Source organism: Brassica napus, chromosome A10 (assembly GCF_020379485.1).
Source record: "Brassica napus cultivar Da-Ae chromosome A10, Da-Ae, whole genome shotgun sequence".
Taxonomy (NCBI): Eukaryota; Viridiplantae; Streptophyta; class Magnoliopsida; order Brassicales; family Brassicaceae; genus Brassica; species Brassica napus.
In genome coordinates, this window is record NC_063443.1 from 16,459,944 (window position 1) to 16,479,816 (window position 19,873).

At 38.3% G+C, this 19,873-nt stretch overlaps 6 protein-coding genes across 10 annotated transcripts; 3 read left to right on the forward strand and 3 right to left on the reverse strand.

Moving 5' to 3' along the window:
- Nucleotides 1–334: 334 nt before the first annotated feature.
- On the reverse strand, nucleotides 335–2,465 carry LOC106372353 (calcium-dependent protein kinase 17). Its single transcript, XM_013812551.3, has 6 exons — nucleotides 1,587–2,465; nucleotides 1,331–1,483; nucleotides 971–1,254; nucleotides 761–888; nucleotides 551–650; nucleotides 335–468 (listed from the first exon to the last, which is right to left on the reverse strand). Exons 1-6 carry the CDS (start codon nucleotides 2,392–2,394, stop codon nucleotides 373–375), a joined length of 1,569 nt encoding a protein of 522 aa, XP_013668005.1. The 5' UTR covers nucleotides 2,395–2,465; the 3' UTR covers nucleotides 335–372.
- Nucleotides 2,466–2,917: 452 nt separating this feature from the next.
- LOC106372352 (rho GTPase-activating protein 6) lies at nucleotides 2,918–10,036 on the forward strand. Its single transcript, XM_013812550.3, has 23 exons — nucleotides 2,918–3,204; nucleotides 3,690–3,726; nucleotides 3,847–3,923; nucleotides 4,112–4,182; nucleotides 4,260–4,338; nucleotides 4,444–4,588; nucleotides 4,681–4,800; nucleotides 4,918–4,995; nucleotides 5,083–5,138; nucleotides 5,221–5,290; nucleotides 5,375–5,462; nucleotides 5,615–5,855; nucleotides 5,943–6,164; nucleotides 6,269–6,574; nucleotides 6,657–6,706; nucleotides 6,811–6,871; nucleotides 6,947–7,030; nucleotides 7,116–7,226; nucleotides 7,308–7,477; nucleotides 7,562–7,628; nucleotides 7,713–7,829; nucleotides 7,917–9,567; nucleotides 9,670–10,036. The coding sequence occupies exons 1-22, from the start codon at nucleotides 3,151–3,153 to the stop codon at nucleotides 8,109–8,111; spliced, it is 2,499 nt and encodes an 832-aa protein (XP_013668004.2). The 5' UTR covers nucleotides 2,918–3,150; the 3' UTR covers nucleotides 8,112–9,567; nucleotides 9,670–10,036.
- On the forward strand, nucleotides 9,361–10,036 carry LOC106430918 (cysteine proteinase inhibitor 1-like). The gene is made up of 2 exons (XM_013871712.3): nucleotides 9,361–9,567; nucleotides 9,670–10,036. The coding sequence occupies exons 1-2, from the start codon at nucleotides 9,400–9,402 to the stop codon at nucleotides 9,853–9,855; spliced, it is 354 nt and encodes a 117-aa protein (XP_013727166.3). The 5' UTR covers nucleotides 9,361–9,399; the 3' UTR covers nucleotides 9,856–10,036.
- Nucleotides 10,037–10,300: 264 nt separating this feature from the next.
- Nucleotides 10,301–13,141, reverse strand: LOC106372349 (thylakoid membrane protein TERC, chloroplastic-like). 4 transcript variants are annotated; one of them, XR_007317012.1, is made up of 14 exons: nucleotides 12,944–13,141; nucleotides 12,762–12,842; nucleotides 12,485–12,591; nucleotides 12,323–12,399; nucleotides 12,159–12,246; nucleotides 12,005–12,085; nucleotides 11,863–11,919; nucleotides 11,668–11,749; nucleotides 11,440–11,489; nucleotides 11,233–11,289; nucleotides 11,065–11,143; nucleotides 10,885–10,943; nucleotides 10,698–10,823; nucleotides 10,301–10,607 (listed from the first exon to the last, which is right to left on the reverse strand). XR_007317012.1 is itself a non-coding variant. In XM_022693592.2 (14 exons), exons 1-14 carry the CDS (start codon nucleotides 13,077–13,079, stop codon nucleotides 10,510–10,512), a joined length of 1,107 nt encoding a protein of 368 aa, XP_022549313.1. In that variant the 5' UTR covers nucleotides 13,080–13,140; the 3' UTR covers nucleotides 10,301–10,509. The 4 variants fall into 4 exon arrangements, 2 of the variants coding, with proteins under 2 accessions (XP_022549313.1, XP_013668002.2); XM_022693592.2 differs by having other exon boundaries at nucleotides 10,698–10,755; nucleotides 12,485–12,594; nucleotides 12,768–12,842; nucleotides 12,944–13,140; XM_013812548.3 differs by having other exon boundaries at nucleotides 10,698–10,755; nucleotides 12,944–13,140.
- Nucleotides 13,142–15,404: 2,263 nt separating this feature from the next.
- Nucleotides 15,405–17,967, forward strand: LOC106372347. 2 transcript variants are annotated; one of them, XM_013812545.3, is made up of 2 exons: nucleotides 15,405–15,647; nucleotides 16,047–17,967. In XM_013812545.3, the coding sequence occupies exon 2, from the start codon at nucleotides 16,069–16,071 to the stop codon at nucleotides 17,845–17,847; it is 1,779 nt and encodes a 592-aa protein (XP_013667999.2). In that variant the 5' UTR covers nucleotides 15,405–15,647; nucleotides 16,047–16,068; the 3' UTR covers nucleotides 17,848–17,967. The 2 variants fall into 2 exon arrangements, with proteins under 2 accessions (XP_013667999.2, XP_048598342.1); XM_048742385.1 differs by having other exon boundaries at nucleotides 15,472–15,647; nucleotides 16,042–17,967.
- Nucleotides 17,968–17,991: 24 nt separating this feature from the next.
- On the reverse strand, nucleotides 17,992–19,791 carry LOC106430902 (elongation factor 1-beta 1). Its single transcript, XM_013871699.3, has 6 exons — nucleotides 19,534–19,791; nucleotides 19,327–19,443; nucleotides 19,112–19,181; nucleotides 18,779–18,911; nucleotides 18,522–18,635; nucleotides 17,992–18,435 (listed from the first exon to the last, which is right to left on the reverse strand). Exons 1-6 carry the CDS (start codon nucleotides 19,617–19,619, stop codon nucleotides 18,272–18,274), a joined length of 684 nt encoding a protein of 227 aa, XP_013727153.2. The 5' UTR covers nucleotides 19,620–19,791; the 3' UTR covers nucleotides 17,992–18,271.
- Nucleotides 19,792–19,873: the final 82 nt, after the last annotated feature.

Here is a 19,873-nt window from a genome sequence, read left to right on the forward strand (position 1 = left end):
ATTCAGCTTTGTATCTTTTCTGGATTGGTTAGTGTTTTTGCCAAGAGGTTTAGAACATGTATCACTAACACATACAATAGAATTGAAAAAGAATCTTTTAAGTACATTAAGAAACCAGAAAAAATAAATGTACAATTAAATCAAACACCTTCCCCTCCCCAAATCCTCAATTACTGATTTTTTTTTTCTCCCTGCTTGAGCCTTCTCATCTCTTAAACGATGTCCTCCTGTGTCAATCATTAGTAATCCGAGCATGCTTTTAATTTTGATTGCCTCATTGTTAAAAGGAAGATGAGTTTTGACTGACTCATGTTCTGCTCTCTCTTTTGATATCTTCTCTCTTCCTCTCTCTACTTTCAACGTTTGGTGGTGTCATTTAAATGAGAGGTCACGCCGCTTCTTTGGGATAGGATCCGGGTTTCCTTTTCTCATCATTGCCACGAACTCGTCGTAGTTTATCCGACCATCCTGCATCAGAAGTTTGGTTATGTTAATAATGAGGTTGTTAGATGGTTTGTTTCGGGTTTGAAGGGGGAGTGTTGTTTCTTACATTGTCTCCATCGACCTCTGAAATTATCTCTTTAATGTCTCTGCCATCGTTCATGCCAAACTCTCGTAGGGCTTGTTCCAGCTCTTCCATAGTGATATATCTGGGAACAACAAGCATTACTTGAGGTGTGCATTTGGATTCATAGCAAGCTTCATACTTCTATCTTTGGTGTTTGAAGTATGTTAAGAATCATTTATATAGAGTGCTTACCCGCTATTGTCTTTGTCAAAGTGTTGGAAGGCTGAGTAGAGATGTTCTTCTCTGTCAAGTCTGTTGATATGCATTGTGGCGGCGATAAACTCACCATAGTCTATTGTTCCATTACCATCAGCATCGGCCTACAGGGAGCAAAAAATTAGAAAATCAGTGGTGAGTCTCTTTGTTGCTTAGTATATGACAGAGGTAACACAAATGACTTACAGCTTCCATTAATTGTTGGACTTCGTATTCTGACAACCTTGTACCTTGCTTAGCGAGTCCCTGTCTTAGCTCCTCGAGTGTAATTGTTCCACTGTTGTCTGTGTCCATACCTTTAAACATCTCCTTCAACCCCATGATCTCTTCCTCTGATAAGCAACCCGCTATCACCCGTAATGCAACTTTCTTGAAATTGTTCATTGCTTTGAATTGCTTGAGCCTGGACATCACCGCATTGTCAAGAGGAACATCTGGTGCTTCTCCATCCTCCTTGATCCATGGATGGTCTTAACAAAGAGAAAACATTAATTAGCATGAAGAAAGATTGTTATGCTTTTGTGTGTGTGTTTTGTAGAAGCTTACTGAGAACTTGAGCAGCAGTTAGTCTTTGCTTAGGATCAGAGTTGAGCATCTTCTTAACAAGATCCTTCGCCTGAGGTGAGATTGATGGCCATGGATCACTTGAGAAATCAACATGGCTCTTTAAGATGGCGTTGAATATCCCATTCTCCGATTCTATAATCATCAGGTAATCACAACACATGAATATGTTTAAACAAAATCATCTCTACATATATTTATAATCTCGTTTTCTTTTGTAGACAAAGAAGAACTTTACCAGCCCAGAAGGGAGGGACACCACATAAGAGGATATACAACATGACACCAATACTCCAAATATCAGCTTCAGGTCCATACTTCCTTTTCAAAACCTCAGGCGCAATGTAATAAGCACTACCCACTATATCCTTAAACACCTCTCCCGGCTTGTAGAATACAGACAGCCCAAAGTCAGTGGCCTTGAGAGGAGCCTTCTCGTCTTTGCTGAGCAACAAAAAGTTCTCAGGCTTCAAATCCCTGTGAATAACCCCCATGGAATGACAAGTATGCACAATCTGAACAATGGTTCTCAACAAGGAAGCAGCAGCTCTCTCCGAGTAATGCCCTTTAGCAATAATCCTATCGAACAGCTCTCCACCAGCGCAAAGCTCCATGACCAAATGCACAGAGTGTTTATCCTCATAAGCTCCTTTAAGCTCCACAATGTTCGGCTGACCAGTAAGGTGATGCATTATCTGCACTTCCCTTCTTACATCCTCAATGTCTTCTTTGTTCACAAGCTTCCTTTTGGCAATGGTCTTGCAAGCGAACTGCTGACCTGTCGCCTTCTGCGTGCAGAGGTGCGTGACGCCGAACTGTCCTCTCCCTAGCTCTTTGCCTAGAGAGTATGAGGATTTTACATCTTCCATGGGACGGCCTAAGACGGGTCCTATGGGGCCTTGTTTTGTTGCGGGAGGAGGAGAAGGAGGGGCGTGTTTGGATTGTGGTACGGAGGCTTCGGCAGTTGGACCAGCGTTTGAAGCGGTTATGCCGCGCGTGTCTCCGTTGTCGCCTGAGTCACGTCCGTTAGAGCAGCAGTTTCCCATTGTTGCATTAAAGGGTGAGAGGAGAGGAGAGGAGAGGAAGGAGGTAAAAGCTCAAGGAGGAAGAGAAAATTTGAGAGGTTTTTCTATTTTTTTTTTTCTCTGTGTGTGTTGTTCTCTTGTTTCTTCTTTAGCAAGAAAAGTTTTGGTGTTTTGGTTGTGAATGGCTATGAATAGAATGTTTTGTTCTCTTCGTTGGCCTTTGGTTCAAAGGAGTAAAGCGTTTGTTGATAAGGAGGAAGTTTAGGACCAAAGCTTCTCTGTAACGTTATTTAAAGTAAAAAAAAAAGACGTTTAAGATTTAGGATTAATTAATTTTTAAAAAACTGTCATTAACAACTAATAATATGAAAATCCAGCTAACCAACATACAAAGATTTGATTTTTTAGTCAATTGTTATAATGTGAAACGATGAAAAAAGAAAAAGACAAAAGGGTATGAAATGTCTCTGTCGTGGCGACTTTTTATTGGACCGATGCATAGAATTAGACTAGACCGTGTTGTGTCTGAACTTAACCCTTTTCTCTTCTGTCTCTTCCCCTTCACTCAGTAGCTGCAGTAGGTCAGAAAGCCAATAGTTTCTTCTTCGTTTTAGTCCTGATCTATAAACAAAGGGGAAAATGGGAGTAAACAAGGCAATCGACTCGGGCTAATGTGTACCATTTGATTCGTCTCTGGAGAGGGTTTATAGATAGAAAACAATTCAGACTTTTGAGCTTTTTAATCATTTTCTAGATTAAGTAGTGTACTTCTCTACAATGGCGGCTTCTTTTGCGGCTATGCAGCGACCACAAGTTGGAGCTTCCAATACGGTAACTACAGTCTCTACTTGGCTTCCTCTTTGGTTCTTATCATCTTGTTTGATTCGTGGGATTGTTGAAGACTGATGAGATAAACAAAGATTAGTGCTTTTGTTTGAAGGCATATGTGACACATTGAGTAAAGTATGAGAATTTTTCTGGAAGGATTAGATTTTTTTTCTTCTCAAAAGACTGGAGCCAGTGGATAAGAAGTGTCATATCCCCATTATATTGGCATAATTATTGATTAAATAAATATCTCTATGCATCATTAGCTGTAGTGTTTGATTTTTTTTGCTGTGGCTGCTGCGTCTGTGGATCTCCTGTTACTAGCTTGGTATTAATAAGCTAGCATAGATTAGTCTCACTTGTTTGTTGGTAATGGAAGATATGTGTTTGTTCTTTTTTATCTGTAGCTTTGTGTAGTTGAACTATATAATAACTCAAACCAATGATAATCATTTCTTGTATTCCACTATGAATTCTTTCTTTGACAGGTTTACAAGAGTGGTCCTCTCTTCATTTCATCAAAAGGTAACCTTCTAAAATTTCAAAGTCATCTACGCTGCTAATTGTTTGTGTATCAGTCTTGATTCCTTAGATACCACCATCTTGCTGTTTACAGTTATTTTTCTATTTCATTCTTATTGACAGGACTTGGTTGGACTTCCTGGAAGAAGCGTTGGTTTATCCTTACTCGAAACTCTCTGGTCTTCTTCAAAAATGATCCGGTCAGTACTGTCCTTCCAATTGCAGAAGTTCTTTTACTTTCTAGATTTGGTGTTCACTAATCACTTGTTATATCGTCCCTCTATCAGTCTGTTAAAACAATGTGCATGGAGTTTAATAGTATCTTAATTTACACAATTTTCTTGAAGTATGAATGACCCTTAGCTCATTGTTTCAACTGTTTTTGCAGAGTGTATCACCACAAAAAGGGGGTGAAGTAAATTTGACTCTTGGAGGCATTGACTTGAACAGTTCCGGGAGGTATGTATTGCCTGTATTTGTTGTTTATAAGAACACCTCCAAGTTTTCTAGCATGTATTAACATTTTTTGTTTGCAGTGTCGTGGTGAGAGAGGATAAGAAGTTGTTGACTGTATTATTCCCAGATGGGCGTGATGGAAGAGCCTTCACCCTCAAGGTGATTTATAAATTTAGGAAGTTGACTTCATTTTTTGTCCCCTTAATGAAGCTGTGAATCCTTTGTTATGCTTCTAATGAAATGCTAATGGTTTGGCTCACATAGGCTGAGTCCTTAGAGGACTTGTATGAGTGGAAGGCAGCTCTTGAGCAAGCCCTTGCACAGGCTCCTAATGCAGCATTGGTAATTGGTCAAAATGGGATATTCCGAACAGAGGCAACCAATACAATTGAAGGGTCCTTTAATTCATGTTAGTTCTCTTTTTTTTTTTACTATGATCAGATCATCTTCCATGGTTCCTTTCATATTACCTATGTATAACGATCACACGCTGGCATGCAGGGAGAGATCAGCGCCCATTGAAGTCTTCTGTTGTTGGAAGACCAATTCTGCTTGCTCTAGAAGAAATTGATGGAAGTCCGTCGTTCCTTGAGAAAGCACTTCAGTTTCTTGAGACTTATGGTGAGTTTTTTGCCTCATAGTTTAATTAAATCTATTGTAAGCTACACAGGCTATTGTAGAAATGTTTTTTTCCTTCTAATTATCCATATAAATGATTTCTTCTTTTTGTCCACACAGGAACCAAAGTAGAGGGAATCCTAAGGCAGTCTGCAGATGTTGAGGAGGTAGAACGCAGAGTTTATGAGTACGAACAAGGTATTGTTATTGTACATATGGACCCTTTTTTTTTGGTATATTCATTTCTAATTTCTTTCTCTTAATTTTCCAAATTTACTTATCTAGGGAACACAGATTTTAGTCCTGAAGAGGATCCACATGTTGTTGGAGACTGTGTTAAGGTATTATATAGTGCGTTAACTATGCTTCCAGTTTAAATTCAATGTGTTGAAATATTTGTGTTAATGTTATTTGTATCTACAGCATGTTCTGCGGCAGTTGCCTTCTTCTCCAGTTCCTGCTTCGTGCTGCACTGCTTTGCTAGAAGCTTATAGTAAGTCTGTTTTGTATATGAAATCTATGTTTCTACTTTCGTGTACTTGTGTATATAACTCGTTTTTTTTTACCTTTTCTATAGAAATCGATCATAAAGAAGCTCGGGTTAAATCACTGCGCTCTGCCATAGTTGAAACATTTCCAGAACCAAACAGGCGACTACTACTGCGGTATGCTTTCAGTTGTTGTTTTTGAAATGATTTTAATCCTCAGCTGCACATGCCTTGGTGAATAGGCGGTGCTCTAATGGAAACCTGTTTGGGGGTTTATTATTTTGGTTGCTTCAAACAGCTTTATTCTCAGCATGGGTTTTATCCTGTAGGATTCTGAAGATGATGCATACTATCACCTCTCATTCCCGTGAGAACCGGATGACTTCATCTGCTGTAGCTGCTTGTATGTCTCCATTGCTACTGCGTCCTCTACTGGCTGGAGAATGTGATCTCGAAGGCTTTGACGCTCTAGAAGATAACTCTGCCCAGCTTCTTGCTGCCGCTAATGCTGCCAATAATGCTCAAGCTATTGTCACATCCCTTTTGGAAGACTATGGGAATATGATCAATGTAAGATCATGCCATCCTGTCATTTGATTTATATCTGGTGCCAGTGCCACACAAAACAATACTATATGCTCAACTATTTGTTTGCAGGATGAAGGTCTCCAAAGATGCTCCACTTCTACTGATTCTCATATTGGCGAGAGTGGGCCTGAGAACTCGAGTGATGAAGAGGACATAGAGGTTAAACGTCCTGACTTGCACAATGTGGATATAGAAGATGGCCAAACAGATGATGATGATGATGATGTAATGCTGAGCAGAAAACGTAGTGAAAGCAGTGGTTATGCTGGCAGTGATCTGTATGACTACAAGGTTTGTTCTTTCCATCTTATCCCACTGCAGTCGTTTCCATTTGTATTCATTCCTTCAACAATTAGCTACTAAATATTCTTTCCTTGAATGTGCTTTTCTCTCAGGAATATGGGGTTGAAGATTCAGATGCTGAGTCTCCTAAAGACATCCATTGTTCAATCGAGAGTACTGGCGAGTTTCCCACTAGAGTGAAAAGACAAATTGAAGAGCCTTTTAAAGATATAGAAATCGCCAGCGTATCACCTACTGAGAACTGTTATCAATCAGGGAGAGAGGCTATGCCATCAGTCAATCCCAGTACCCCTCTCACTGCTCCTAGATACACAGCTTCAGCTGAGAAACCTGTAAACAAAACTGCTGGCTTATCAACGGTTAGTTCTAAGCGTTCTTCACCCTGGGGAAGAGGCAGCGTAAGTTTCCCATTGCTGGCATGAAAAGTGATGATTCTGTTGTCACAGCTTTCCAATTCTTTTCTTTGTTTACTATATGCAGGGTCAAAAAACTCCTGCTAAAGGATCATTTGATGGTTCAGGAAATGACGAGTAAGATATTCAGTACTGAATGCGTATATTGTGGTTCATTAACACTCCTAGTTTTCATGAGGGTTGCTTATGCTTATGTGAATGCTGCTTCACTACTTTTGTAGGCTTCTAATTCAGAGGCTGGAGCTTATGAAAGATGAGCTGAGGCAACGAATCGCTAAGGAGGTAATTGTAGTGGCAGTAGAAGTACTATATGCTGATAACTTAAATGTTATTGTATTGATTGAATGGATACTGCAGGCTAAGGGAAATGCAGTATTACAAGCTAGCTTGGAGAGAAGGAAGCAGGCTTTGCATGAACGTCGGTTGGCACTTGAACAAGATGTATGGCACCTTCTCTTGAGATTTTGTATTTCTATTCTCCAGTTTTTATTCATAATTTCCATTTTGCTTGTCATGAAATAATCAGGTTGGCAGATTACAAGAGCAACTACAAGCTGAGAGAGACCTCAGATCCGCTCTTGAAGTTGGTCTTAGCAGTTCTTGTGGACACTTTAGCTCACAAGCTGCGGATTCTAAAGTGAGTATACACTTTTGTTCCTTGTGTTTACGGTTATATATCTTGCTCTCCTTGGTTCTAACATCACTAATAAATGCGAAGACAAGGGCTGAGCTTGAGGAGATTGCTCTCGCAGAAGCTGATGTGGCAAGACTGAAGCAGAAAGTAGCAGAGTTACATCATCAGCTTAGTCAGCAGCGCCATCATCACTTAAGCTCACTCCCAGATGCTCAAAGCCATCATCAGTTTCTCCAGAATCACAATACTCAACTGTGAGTAAACTCCATCTTATATTAATTACTCAAGAGTAAACTTATTAGAAAGATCTAAACACTCTACTTTAAACAATGTTGCAGGAAGTCTTTTCAGCAGGATTTTGATTCCATTCTTGCTTTCGTTAATCAAGAAAGAAACCAGAGAACGGTACTAATCAGAGAGATCTCACTAAACCATTGACACACTCTTTCATTTATTTGTTAGTAACATTTCAACATTGGAATCATATAGGATGAGAGCAGCTTAAGAGCAGAATGGAGAAACGGAAGAGCAAACAACAGGCAAGTACCAGGCTCACCGAGGCTAAACGAAGCATCCTTAGGCATTCCAATGGAAGAGTTTTCACCTGTTAGTAGTGTTTCTCATTTCTCTGTCTTGTAAAAAAAACTAAAATCTTGCAGAAATCCTCTACTAATTTGGTACGGACTTTTGTAGGTGATGGAGTACGCAAGACATGAGCATAATAACCATCCTCCTCCTGCAGCATCTGCAGCTCTCATGGAGCTAACAACTCGTCTGGATTTCTTCAAGGAAAGACGGTCACAGCTTATGCAGCAGATTCATAATCTGGACCTCAGCTATGGTTCTTCCTCTTCTGTGCATAGATCGTCTTCTCCACCGTGGAACTAAAGCTCCTTAAGCAGTTTCTTCCCCTTCCCCCTTCTTTTATCCATGTAATCAGAAAAAAAAAAGAATGTATAAAGTCATCAGCCTTCGCAGACTTGTAAAACACCGGTTTAAAGCCAAACCGACTATATCTATCTATGGACCAAAATGATGAGAAGTTGTTTGCTGTTACGTCTTTGTTAGTGTGATTTATGTAAGATTTTAAAGAATTTGTATAAGTTTTTTTTTATATATCTCTATTTTACTTGTAAAATTATAACAAAAAAAAATTGACTACAGTAGTGGTTTTTTTTTCTTTTTCTGCCGACCTGTAGTGCTATAATGAGTCACAATATTTAATTATTCGATGGAAAAAGAAATATTCTTGAAGTTAAAAGAAAAAACGCGCTGGAGAGATATCGAAGGGCTCTCTCTCTTAACTCTCTCTGTATCTTTCAGAGAGAGAGTCCGACTCGATGGTCGTCCAGCGGTTGTGGCTGGCGATATGTCTCCTCCGTAGGGGATGAGGTTCCGACATCTGTTGCTTAGTTAGAACAGACTGGTCGGCTTTTGGCTCCGGTGGTAGACGTTCTTCTCTGGCGTTCCCACTGGCTCTTGGCTCCGACGTCTCACTTACTTCTCTGGTGATGACGACGGCTTCTCTCCGGGTCCTTTCCCGGTCTGGTTCGATCTTTGACGTCTCGACTTCCGCTGCGCAGTCGCCTGTGTTCCAATTTCCGATTGATTTTTCCTTCTCTTAGGAAAATCGTTATTGGAAGCGTGGTTGTCGATTGATGAAGCAGAGATCTTTTGGCATGGACTTTGACGTCTTTGGTAGCTCCGTTTTTTCGGATCTGTTCTCGGCTTGGACCGATTTGATGCGATCTGGTTAGTCAGGCTCCGGCGTTTTAGCCTTTGTCTGTATGGCCTCTTAATTGCTAAAGTCGTCCGACGGTTTCTTCTCATCTATGTCCTGCTCCGGTGTGTTCCGGTGGACTGTCGATGAGCTGCTCCGGTGACGATTTTCCGGTCGTTGGTGATGGGTGTCGATTGTGCTTCCACGTGCCCCTCCATCTCTCTTCCGTAAGACGCGTGTTGAGGTTGACTCGACCTCCGTTCCTCCCTTGGGCTATTTTTTGTAGTTGGATCCTCTTGGGCCTCTTGTGTTTTTCTTGGTTTTCGTGTGGCTAGACCTTTTGGCCTTTTGTGTTGTATAGCTTGGGCTTTTACCTTTATAATATTATTAGATGACAAAAAAAAAAAAAAAAAGAAAAAACGCGCTTTACTAAATTCTCTGTATATATATAAAGAGATGAGAGACTTATCTACGAAGCAAAATACAATCAAAGGAGAGGCGATAATGGCGGATCAACAAGGAGGAACAGTTCTGGGAGGAGTTCGCGATGTCGATCCAAATGCTAATGATCTTCAAGTCGAGAGTCTCGCTCGTTTCGCTGTCGATGAGCATAACAAGAAGGAGGTATACTTTTCTATTACTCTCATCTTCCTTGGATCTGTTTGATCCGAATCGAATATCTTTTCTCTAATTGAAAATATTGAAATCTCTTATGTGTGTATGCAGAACGTGAGTCTGGAGTACAGGAGGCTGATTGGTGCGAAAACGCAGGTGGTGGCAGGGACGATGCACCATCTGACGGTGGAGGTGGCTGATGGTGAGACCAAGAAGGTGTACGAGGCCAAGGTTTTGGAGAAGGCCTGGGAGAATCTCAAGAAGCTGGAGGACTTCACCCACCTTCGCGATGTTTAGTTTCATTACCTGATAAGCACATCACATTCTACGTGATTAGAGTCTTTGTTTAGTGTTTAACCAATGGGTAACTCTCTCGTTAAATAAGTGAATGTGAAATTCTACTACTCCATGTGTTTGGGTCTGTGTAATGGAACTGGTGTTGTGTTTATCTATTTATGACTTTCTCGTTTGTGTATTATTGCAAGTTACATCTTATCTACCATGATTCTGCAAGACCTGATGATGAAAACTAAAGTGGTAGTCTCATGATTAAAGCTAGAGGTGATGAGTGTCTCCATGACATTACAAAATCATCAAATTAAATTCCATTCAAGATGTAGATTCAGATCCTGTCTTGAACAAGATCATTATCAAGCTGAGAACATTGATTACGTATGCATTATAACAAAATATAATCTTATCGTCTTCAGACACAGAAACATCTATGAGTGAAACCGAAGTCTTACAGACAAAAAAATCTTGTTCTTTGCAGCTTTGAACGACTAAGCGAAAAGTAAAATCATTTAACGTATAATAAGCCATACAAAGCATTGCCCCCTTCTCTGTTGTATATCTACAGTTACACATCTGTGAAATCATATAATGAACAATGCGATTTTGCTCTTATAAAAGTTTGATTGACTACTTCTGTAATCTGTTCCCCGTTCTTAGTTAGCTGTCACCGGATTTATTTGTTAGGCTCAACAGTACTCCGGTGCTAAGAGAAAGCGCCACAATACCAAGTGATGCCTCGGTTGACACATGGAAGCCTGCAAGGAGAAAGAAATGTTGACAGTTTTTAGTTTTTTTTTGTGGTGGTTTTGTTCAAGCAGAAATTGTGGATGAATGAATCTTTATACCAAAGAAATCGAGGATCATCTTAAATCCGATAAAGCCAAGAACCACTGCTATTGATGGCTGGTTATGGCAAAAGACAAGATCAGATACAAATCATACTTGTCCCATGGGGTACCTAATGAACATTACTGCTAATGACTCCGATTAAGGAACTGTATTATGTATAAAAACAAAGTGATAAAATGATACCTGCAAGTATTCCAGATCGTCCATTCCTTCAGAAATCAGGGTATAGAGAGACCTTAGTCCTGCAGGCAAAAAGAAAATGAATTTACCATAACTCTTCCCCTAAACTTCAATTCAAACTTCCAAAATATTAAGAGGTAGCATCGACACTAATAAGATCAAGTATAGATAACAAATTAATACCTAAGATTGCAAACAGGTTAGAGGTCAAGACAATAAAAGGATCCCTTGTGACACCAAAAACAGCTGGTATTGAGTCAACCTAAGAGAATGAGAAACCAGTATCAGTACTTTGCTTCATTTTCTTAAAGAGCCAGAAAAAAGATTCACAAAGTTGTGATGGAGGATTACAGCAAATGCTATGTCACTGAGCTCTATCACTGCTACTGTGAGAAGCAATGGTGTGGCCTGCCCAAAATATTTTCAGATCAATTAGAAACCATTCAAAAGATACTATGATAATTTTACCAAGGAATCCTCATACAAGAAGACTTAATAGTAGATGCTACACAAATCTTAAATATCAATGAAAATTTAGTCACACAGACATATACTTACTTTCCAGATGCCATCATGCTTTGTGAAGAACCGATTCCCATCGTAAGTTGCTGCCCACAGTTGAAAACATAAGAAAGAAGAAAATTATATTAGCTATGGTAAACATTCTAAACAGTATTAGCACTGAGACGCATAACTCTACACATAATCCAGTCAAATGAACTATTGAAAGTGACAAAAATAAACAGCTATAGCAGGAACAGGAAGAAAAAATAATGGGTATATTACATGTGACTGGAATAAATCTCTGGCATGTCTTCACAATGAAGTTGTCCGATAGATCTGTATCATCTTCTTCACTTGAAAATAACTGTATAAAGATATTAGGCCTAGAAAAGTTAAGTGACAAGCACCCTTTACGTTCCATACCAATAGATGCCGTTGTAATTACAGGAATAAATGGTAACACGAGGTAATACGCACCTTGAAAGACGAATATAAGAGAACTGCTGCAAGCAGGAGGTTGACTGCTTCAAATTTCTGAAAGATAGTAAGGATAATTTAGAATCAAATGAAGCATAAAGATAATTACATAAACAAATTTCGATCCAAGCACATGACTCACCTGAAGAGTAGCTGTTCCTATTAATATGAGGGTGAAGCGAAAGATAATTGCACCAGCTACACCATAGGAAAGCACCCGATTCTGTAGAAAGGACACAGAATCAGATTACTATGTGATCGCCAAGAACTAAACTTGTGTGCATATAGTTGGTTACCTGATACATGAGTGGCACTTTGAAGTACTTGAAGACGAGAACAAAAACAAACAAGTTGTCCACTGACAAGCTTTGCTCCAATAAATAGCTGAAACAGTTGGAAAAATAAATCGCCTTCAGAGCTAAACGAGCTTATACATATCATAAGCAAAGCACCTACGCACCCAGCAAAAAACTCAGATGCCTTGCCAACACCATCCTTCAAACCTATTCCGATTCCAAACGCCACCGCAGCGCTTACCTATTGATAGATAAATATAACAATTACGTTTCGTTTTCACATTCAAAAAAAAATAAAAAAAAAGCAGATGGAAGAAGATACTAACACACAAGGCAACAGTCTTGAAGGAAGTTTTGTACGTCTCGTCTTTTAAAGTCTCTCTCAGACCTCCATCGTCATCTTTGTGTGGTAGAAGATCTCTGCTCTCCTTCTCTGTACTAACATGCCACCACAAACACACAATTAAATTATTATCACACAACACAAAGCCTCTGTCTTTTCCTCTTTAAGAGGTGCCTTGCTAGCAAAATTAAGATCATAGCAATCAATCAACGAATCTGAATCGAAAAAAAAATCTAATCTTGGAAAAGAAGCATATTCACCTGAAGAAGAAGAAGAAGAAACATCATCTTCCTGATCAGTTCCTCGGGAGCAAGCAATAGGAGAAAGACGACGATTTGCAGCTGAAACAATGGTGGCCCAGAAGCACATTAAGATAATATGAATCCGTGCGTTCAGATACATTGAAATGCAATGTTATATTATGTGTACTAAAAGAGAGAACCTGAAACGAGAGAGAGACGAGACTCAGTCCATCCACGAGCTCGGAAGTTCGGCGGAATCACCGGAACGCTAACAAAGATTCGATCCGGTTTCGCCGGAGCGAGAACTCCGTGGTGGATAACTGAAGCTAAGCTCATTGCGTTGTTTGTGTAAAATCCAAAATCAAAAATTATGCGAGTGAGTGACCACTATCAATCGCTGAATAATACCATTAAAACGCTGCCGTTTTAATTCTTACTACCGGACCTTTCTGACCCAACCCTTCGCTTGGGTGATTGATTAATGGGTTTCGCTGCTTCGGTCTGGTTATGGTTTTAGTTTTTTTTCTTCAGGTTTTCTAATTTTTGCGTAATTAAAGTAACATCTAATTGTTATCGAATCTTTATTATTCATAATTATTAATTGTTATGTATATGTTAATCATATTAAGTAATTCTGTAGTTTTTTATTTAAAAAAGAATACACATTTCTTATATTTTGAATTAATATAATATTATTTAACAATTGAATTTTGGACCAATATTTTTTCAATTGATTTTTAAGTTGTCACGTAAGATTAATTGACATATTAATTTAGTGACAACTCAGCAAAACTCTTGTGTAATTATTACAACCTACGTGTTAATATAAATGGGATTTACATCAAATTCAAAGATATTGGGTCTGATTGGTTTGAAATTGTGATTTTATTTGTTTTTGGTGTATAAATTATGTTGTATATTTTATCGTTGTGGCAGTAAAATTTTTGCTATGATTTTGTGCATTATAAAACTCATTTCAAAGCACTGTTTTTATGATATGGAAAAATCAGTGTATATAGCCAAACGAAAAGAAAAAAAAAAGAAACTGAACGGTGGGTCTTAAAAAGTAAAACAAAACTTGATTGTTAAATTTTGTGGCCGTAGAAATGTTTTTCGCTGTCCACATAAATCTAAAATGTTTTGGTTATATTACTTGGATAAGCAGCTAGCATTTAGTCTCGAGCTATTACATAATCACAAGCTACAGGTTTCTTCAATTTGTGATATGCTATGTTTTTTTTTGCTTTTATATGAGTCAAAAATTAATTTTATGCCAAATTGTTCTAATTGTAACACTTATCAAGAAAAATTTAATTATTTTAAAACTTAAAAGAAAGGAAATTTAAAGTAGAAAGAAAGGAAATAAAAAGTAGAAACAAAAGATATTTAAAGCAGAAAATATTTTTTTTTGGCAAACTTTAAAATTTAATTTGTATATATAATTACTTTACGAATTTCATATTAGTAATATACTAAATTAGTATCTTAAATTTTAACTTTTGCATGATTAAATATATATTAAGTATAACATTAGAGGATAATTAGTTAATTTTTTGTTTTGATTTTTGTACTTGAAATATATACATATATATATATATATATATCTACTCTGTTAAATCATATTTTTTATTGATCATAAAATTATGGAAAAAACATATATTAGAATTAAAATAATATTAAAATAAGAATATTAATTAAATAGTGACTTATCCTTAAATCATTAAAAATGACAAATCAACAAATTCATTTCTTAAATAATAGTATAGATATATAAGTATAGCTAAATATAATTTTAATTTTAATATATATTTTTATCATGATATTTAAGATATACATACTATTATATATAAAAATTTGTAAAAAATATATATTATCAATTAAAAAGTTACATTCATATATACATAAAATTATATACATGAATTTATATTTATTTTTAAAATATATGATGCAAATTATTTTTGGATAACATAATATAGAATTATTTAAGATAATGATGATTATCAAATTAATGAAATACGTTTTCAATTTATGGGCAAGTAATTTTATATTAACAAATCTAATGTAATATTTAATACGGTCAATAAATATTTTAAATACTTTAAATTTTAACGCGAGAACGAAAAATCACTTCGAAAATAAATAAATATTTTTAAATTTTTCAGAAATTATCAAATTGTCCTAAAAATTATCTAAAAAGATTGTGTATTTAATAGACAGTAAAAATTAGTTCATGTATTAAACATGAATCTAAAATAGTTTGTATATTTTATTAGTGAATAGAAATGGAAATTTTCCGCTAATTAAAAACTGTATAATTTATTAGTGTTATTTTTTTAGTAAAGTGCGTTTTATATTTAAGAAATTTTGGATATGTTAAAAAGATAAAAATGAACTGTATGAAAGTGCTCGAAAACCTAAACTAGGATACATCTGTGATCTGTACCTAGTCCCTATGTATATCTATTTTATTATTATCATCACACACAACTGGAAATGTGACGGGAATATATTTTTAAAAAATAACTGAGAATATATAAAAGAAAATAAATCAAATGGCTCCGAATTATTAAAAAAGATAAATTTATTACAACAAAGACTTAGGTTTGGTTTTCGCCACTCTTTTTTTGGTTCTGTCTGTTAAAAAAAAAAATCGTGTTTTTTTTCCTTCCCAAATGTCCTCTCCTAAACCAAACCCTAATTTCTATTGGCATTGTTGACATTTGGGGGAATCGAAACGGCGAGACGTTTGGTTATAATTTCAACAACAACAACAACGCACTCCTCACGTTCCTCATCCTCTCATCGTCATCTCCCTCAAAAGCTCTCTCTCACCTTCCTTCCAAAAAAAAAAAAACTTTCTCCCGATCTGCGTCTCCGTCAACGACTCCGATCACAATCAATCAGGTTCCATCTCCCTCTCTCTCCTTCTCTCTTCCTTCTCATCACTGATCTAATACTCCGATTTAGATTCTTCCCTCAAATCGCATTTCCTTTAGGTTTTTTCCAGATTCAATCGAATTTCGCTCCCTCCGTTGCTCAAAACATGACCTTCCTTATTGTTTACGGTTTCGATTCGCCTCCTTAGCTTCTCCTCCGCCTTGAAACTCTGCGTTTTGACCTAATTTGATCGAAAATGTCTCTGGAGATGTTGTTAGCTCTTGCGATAGATCTATGCGTTTGTGCCTCTGTATCAACGATCTTCCCTGTCGATTTTGTGTATTACCAATTGAAAGTCTCTAACTTTGACATTGCAACGAGATTTTGTTTTTTTGACTATTTCTCGTTTTTTTGTGAGAAGTGCAGGATAACTTTTGTAATTGAGAAGATGTCTACAGCAGCCAAGACCACCAAATCTAGAGACAAGAAGGTTGTGAACGATTCACAGAAGACACCGAGTAAAGCCGCCTCTGGATCCATAGGTGGTGCTTACAATCCTCTTTTGGGGACATTCCAAACCGTTGAGTCAACTGGTTCCTCACCGCTTCACAGTAACGGCCGTTTCAAAAACATTGACGAGTCGGATTCTAACTGTGACTCCGCCTCTAATAACGGTAGCTGGTCTGGTGATTCAGAAGATCACAAGGAGAAAGCAGTACCTACTACAGCTACTACTGCGAAACAGGAATTTATTCCCGGAGCTGACAATGACAAAAGGGAGAAGATGCGGCTGAAGAATGAGAGAAAGCACCAGCGTCAGAAGGAGAAGCGAGCTCAGGAGCTGCACGAGCGGTGCTGTCAGTTTCTCATGTCGAGGAAGCTTGAGGTACTTGCTCAGCAGATCGTACCTATGGGGATTCCTCATGAGAGGGCGACTTACGCTCTTATGTTGAATGAAGGGAAGCTACAGGAGTCTGTTAACTGGCTGTTCGAGGGTGGGGCAAATGTAGAAGATAAGAAACTAGATCCTCCCTCTGGGAACTTAAAGATTGACATCTCGCAAGAGTTGAGTAGGATCTTGGAGTTGGAAACGAAATATAAGTGCTCCAAGCAGGATGTAGAGAAATCTGTGGTTACAGCAGAAGGGGATATTGAGAAGGCAGAAGAATCATTAAGGAGACAGAAGCAAGAGCAATCTACTGCTTCTATAAAAGTAGAGGATGTTAGTAATAATAGTGCTCCCGCTAGCAAAGTCCCTTCTGTGCAGACAAGTCAGAACTCAGTAGCCGCCCAGTTGCAACCTAACTATCATCATGCAGGGGGCGAAGTAGAGAGAAAGAATCTAGGTTACCCCAGAGGTTCCAGCTATATTAGTGGAGAATCTGGAAACCAAAGTGTAAATCCGATGGATCAAATTAACATAAAAATGGAGTGGATGAAAATGCAACAGAATAATGCCCTGGAAGAGAGGAAACGCATGTCGTATCAACAGACACCTCTGCCGCGGCCAACAGAAGAAACTCATTATGGTGATCAATTCAAGAGAGTACAGCAGCAAGAAATGAGGGAACCAGTTATGGTGATGCACCAACATCAACAGCAACGACACTCTCAATCCGCTAAAGCAAATGTGTTACCTGTCTCTACCATTAATTCATCCTTTACCGTAGCAGCTACAGCAGCAGCAGGAGGAGGCAGCGGTTGGTACCCTGCAAATAGATCTGAGGCGGCTCAATCTAATAACGGGTACTTGCCCACAAGAACTCTGCCTCCTACTGATCTTAACCCAAACCTGATGTACCAGCAGCAACTTCAGTATCAACAATATCAAGGCCAAGTGAACAATGGACACAGAATGGTGGGGGCTTCTACACCGCATACTGTGGCTCCAGCTGCTTCTCTTGGTCTCTTCTCTGGGTATGGATCAACACCTTCATCTGGGCTGGAGTGGAATACGGATGGGTCAGCGGCAAAATCGGATTACAACAACATTGATTGGAGTTTAGACAGAGGCCTAGCTTGTCCAAGACCCCAATACGCGGAAGCATCCCCATATGAAACAAACATGAACGGAAGGACAAGAATGATGGGGAACGGGAATGGGATGAGCATGGCAATGGGAGCTCAGGAAGCTGCTTTAGTAGGGAATGGGAGAGAGTGGACATCACCGTTTGAGGGTAAAGATCTGTTTAGTTTGTCTAGGCAGTATGTACCTCCTTCTCTTTGAATGTGAAAGTTGCTTCTAAAATAAATGAAAAATTTGCAATGGGAGAGAGAGAGAGAAAGATAATGGATGGATGGTATGAGTTTGTGGTTACTAGTTTTTATCAATTGTGTTTGCTCAAAATTGGATATGATAATAACGGGTTTTTAATCGAATACACAGTCAATATTATAACTTGAAAGTCTCCACACATACCAAGCCAACAACATTTTAATTTAACAGCATTTCGTCTTGCAAGAGTTAAGAGACTCTGAGTTAAGCTTAGAGTTTAAACACCAAAGTTGCTCTTTGCAACATGAAGGAAACGATTTAGAGAAACACACGAGAGCCATTTGTAGGACAGAAGGACAAAGAAGAAGACAGTGAATGACACTTAAACTGTGAACTCGGCGACATCTTTCCATGTGGAGGGGTTTTTTAGAGTCTTCTAAATCTTGTTGAAAGCAACAATGTCGACGCTTTGGATGTACTCGTTGTTAGGCTCTGAGGTGAGATGGTCTTCAATGAGGTTGTCGACAGAGACAAGGTCATCCTCAATTGTCATCATAATCGTGAGTTTCTTTATCCCGTAACCAACCGGTACCAATTTCGCTGCAACAAGGTTTCTCACATCAGAGAAGAAAAGGAAGAATAAAATTGTAGATTATCATGATCGGAATCTCCTTTTTTTGACTTACAAGCTCCCCAATAAAGACCAGGCATCTGAACACTACGGACAGCCTCTTCCAACTTCTTCATATCGGTTTCATCATCCCACGGCTTTACATCAAGTAGCACAGACGACTTTCCACCTAACAAAACAAGTGAAAGAGAGGTTCTTAAAAGTCAGAAGGTGTCTCTGAAAAAGCATACAGTCTTATCCACCAGAAACATACTTAACAATTCGCTACAGGAACAGTGAAGTGGTCCAGTCCAAAGTAGAGAAAAAACTTACTCTCCTTAGGCTTCTTGGTGTCCTTCTTAGCAGCTTCCCTCTCTTCTGCAGCCTTTTTCTCATCCTCTGTCTCATCAGCGAAAAGATCAATATCATCGTCATCATCAGCATCAGCTCCAGCAGCAGCAGTTGCCTACACACAGTTAATGGAAAGTTTAAAACCAGAACATCTCGCAAACGTAATAGAAATGAGAAACAAATCTAAAATAAAAGCACCATAAGTATTCTGTTATAATTATTCAAATTTCTAGATTTACTTCAACTACCAAAGTGTTTTGACTATCTTAGAACCGTGATTAAAGCCAACAAGAGCTTTCCATTTTTAGCAAGTACCTCTGTTTTGGGAGCTTCAGACTGATCAACACCACCACCAATTTTCACTCCGACAGCTTTCCCGGGGAAACTAGTTAAGTATATTACAATAAGCAAACGAAGAACTTAATCATTATCGTAAGAGTAAAGTCTTATAGGTACTAAGTAAAGGTTATATAGTCTTACAGAACATCAACAAGAAAAGAAGAAAAAGAGAGTGATGATACTATACGAACCTTTTAGCGAGGTGGGAAGCAACGGTATCATACCACTTGCTAACATTTGGGAAGCCATCACCTGGCTTCTCCAACACGGCAGCGTAAACCTTCACATCATCCACTGAAAGCTGATCGCTGAAAAATAAAAAGTTAATGAACATTTCAGACTCTCTAGGTGACAATTTATTCAGCAAAATAAACGAAAGAAGGAAGATGCGAGTTTACCCGGAGATGAAAGTTTTTCCAGAGAGGTGTTCCTCGACGCTTTTGAGACCTTGCTCTGTGTGGAGATTTGAAAACGTAATCGCCATTGATGCTCAAATTATGCTGAAGTGGAAGAGACAAAGACAGAGAATATGCGTTTTTAAAAAGCAGTGTGTGTATAACTCTAGAAACTCCTAAACCAGTCGGACCAGTCCCACGTGGAGATAAACTGGTCTGAAGTCTTATTAAATATTGCTTCCACACCCAGTGGACCCTCCTCCCTTTCTAGAGGCATCCCTCCCACCGTGCGACTCACACGCTTCAAAACTCTACTAAACGTTTGTGTTCATTACACAATATT

What these genes read in the sequence shown, in the direction of transcription:
- LOC106372353 (XM_013812551.3), bottom strand. Translation starts at nt 2,394, where the DNA reads ATGGGAAACTGCTGCTCTAACGGACGTGACTCAGGCGACAACGGAGAC. An exon ending in TGTCCCTCCCTTCTGGGCTG is followed by an intron (nt 1,484 to 1,586) that starts GTAAAGTTCTTC and finishes TGATGATTATAG; the next exon opens with AATCGGAGAATGGGATATTC. An exon ending in CAGAGGTCGATGGAGACAAT is followed by an intron (nt 469 to 550) that starts GTAAGAAACAAC and finishes CTTCTGATGCAG; the next exon opens with GATGGTCGGATAAACTACGA.
- LOC106372352 (XM_013812550.3), top strand. Translation starts at nt 3,151, where the DNA reads ATGGCGGCTTCTTTTGCGGCTATGCAGCGACCACAAGTTGGAGCTTCC. An exon ending in AGTTTATGAGTACGAACAAG is followed by an intron (nt 4,996 to 5,082) that starts GTATTGTTATTG and finishes TTACTTATCTAG; the next exon opens with GGAACACAGATTTTAGTCCT. An exon ending in CACAAGCTGCGGATTCTAAA is followed by an intron (nt 7,227 to 7,307) that starts GTGAGTATACAC and finishes ATAAATGCGAAG; the next exon opens with ACAAGGGCTGAGCTTGAGGA.
- LOC106430918 (XM_013871712.3), top strand. Translation starts at nt 9,400, where the DNA reads ATGAGAGACTTATCTACGAAGCAAAATACAATCAAAGGAGAGGCGATA. An exon ending in ATGAGCATAACAAGAAGGAG is followed by an intron (nt 9,568 to 9,669) that starts GTATACTTTTCT and finishes GTGTGTATGCAG; the next exon opens with AACGTGAGTCTGGAGTACAG.
- LOC106372349 (XM_013812548.3), bottom strand. Translation starts at nt 13,079, where the DNA reads ATGAGCTTAGCTTCAGTTATCCACCACGGAGTTCTCGCTCCGGCGAAA. An exon ending in AAGTGCCACTCATGTATCAG is followed by an intron (nt 12,086 to 12,158) that starts GTAACCAACTAT and finishes TCCTTTCTACAG; the next exon opens with AATCGGGTGCTTTCCTATGG. An exon ending in GATGATCCTCGATTTCTTTG is followed by an intron (nt 10,608 to 10,697) that starts GTATAAAGATTC and finishes TTCTCCTTGCAG; the next exon opens with GCTTCCATGTGTCAACCGAG.
- LOC106372347 (XM_013812545.3), top strand. Translation starts at nt 16,069, where the DNA reads ATGTCTACAGCAGCCAAGACCACCAAATCTAGAGACAAGAAGGTTGTG.
- LOC106430902 (XM_013871699.3), bottom strand. Translation starts at nt 19,619, where the DNA reads ATGGCGATTACGTTTTCAAATCTCCACACAGAGCAAGGTCTCAAAAGC. An exon ending in GCTTCCCACCTCGCTAAAAG is followed by an intron (nt 19,182 to 19,326) that starts GTTCGTATAGTA and finishes ATACTTAACTAG; the next exon opens with TTTCCCCGGGAAAGCTGTCG. An exon ending in CTGAAGCTCCCAAAACAGAG is followed by an intron (nt 18,912 to 19,111) that starts GTACTTGCTAAA and finishes AACTGTGTGTAG; the next exon opens with GCAACTGCTGCTGCTGGAGC.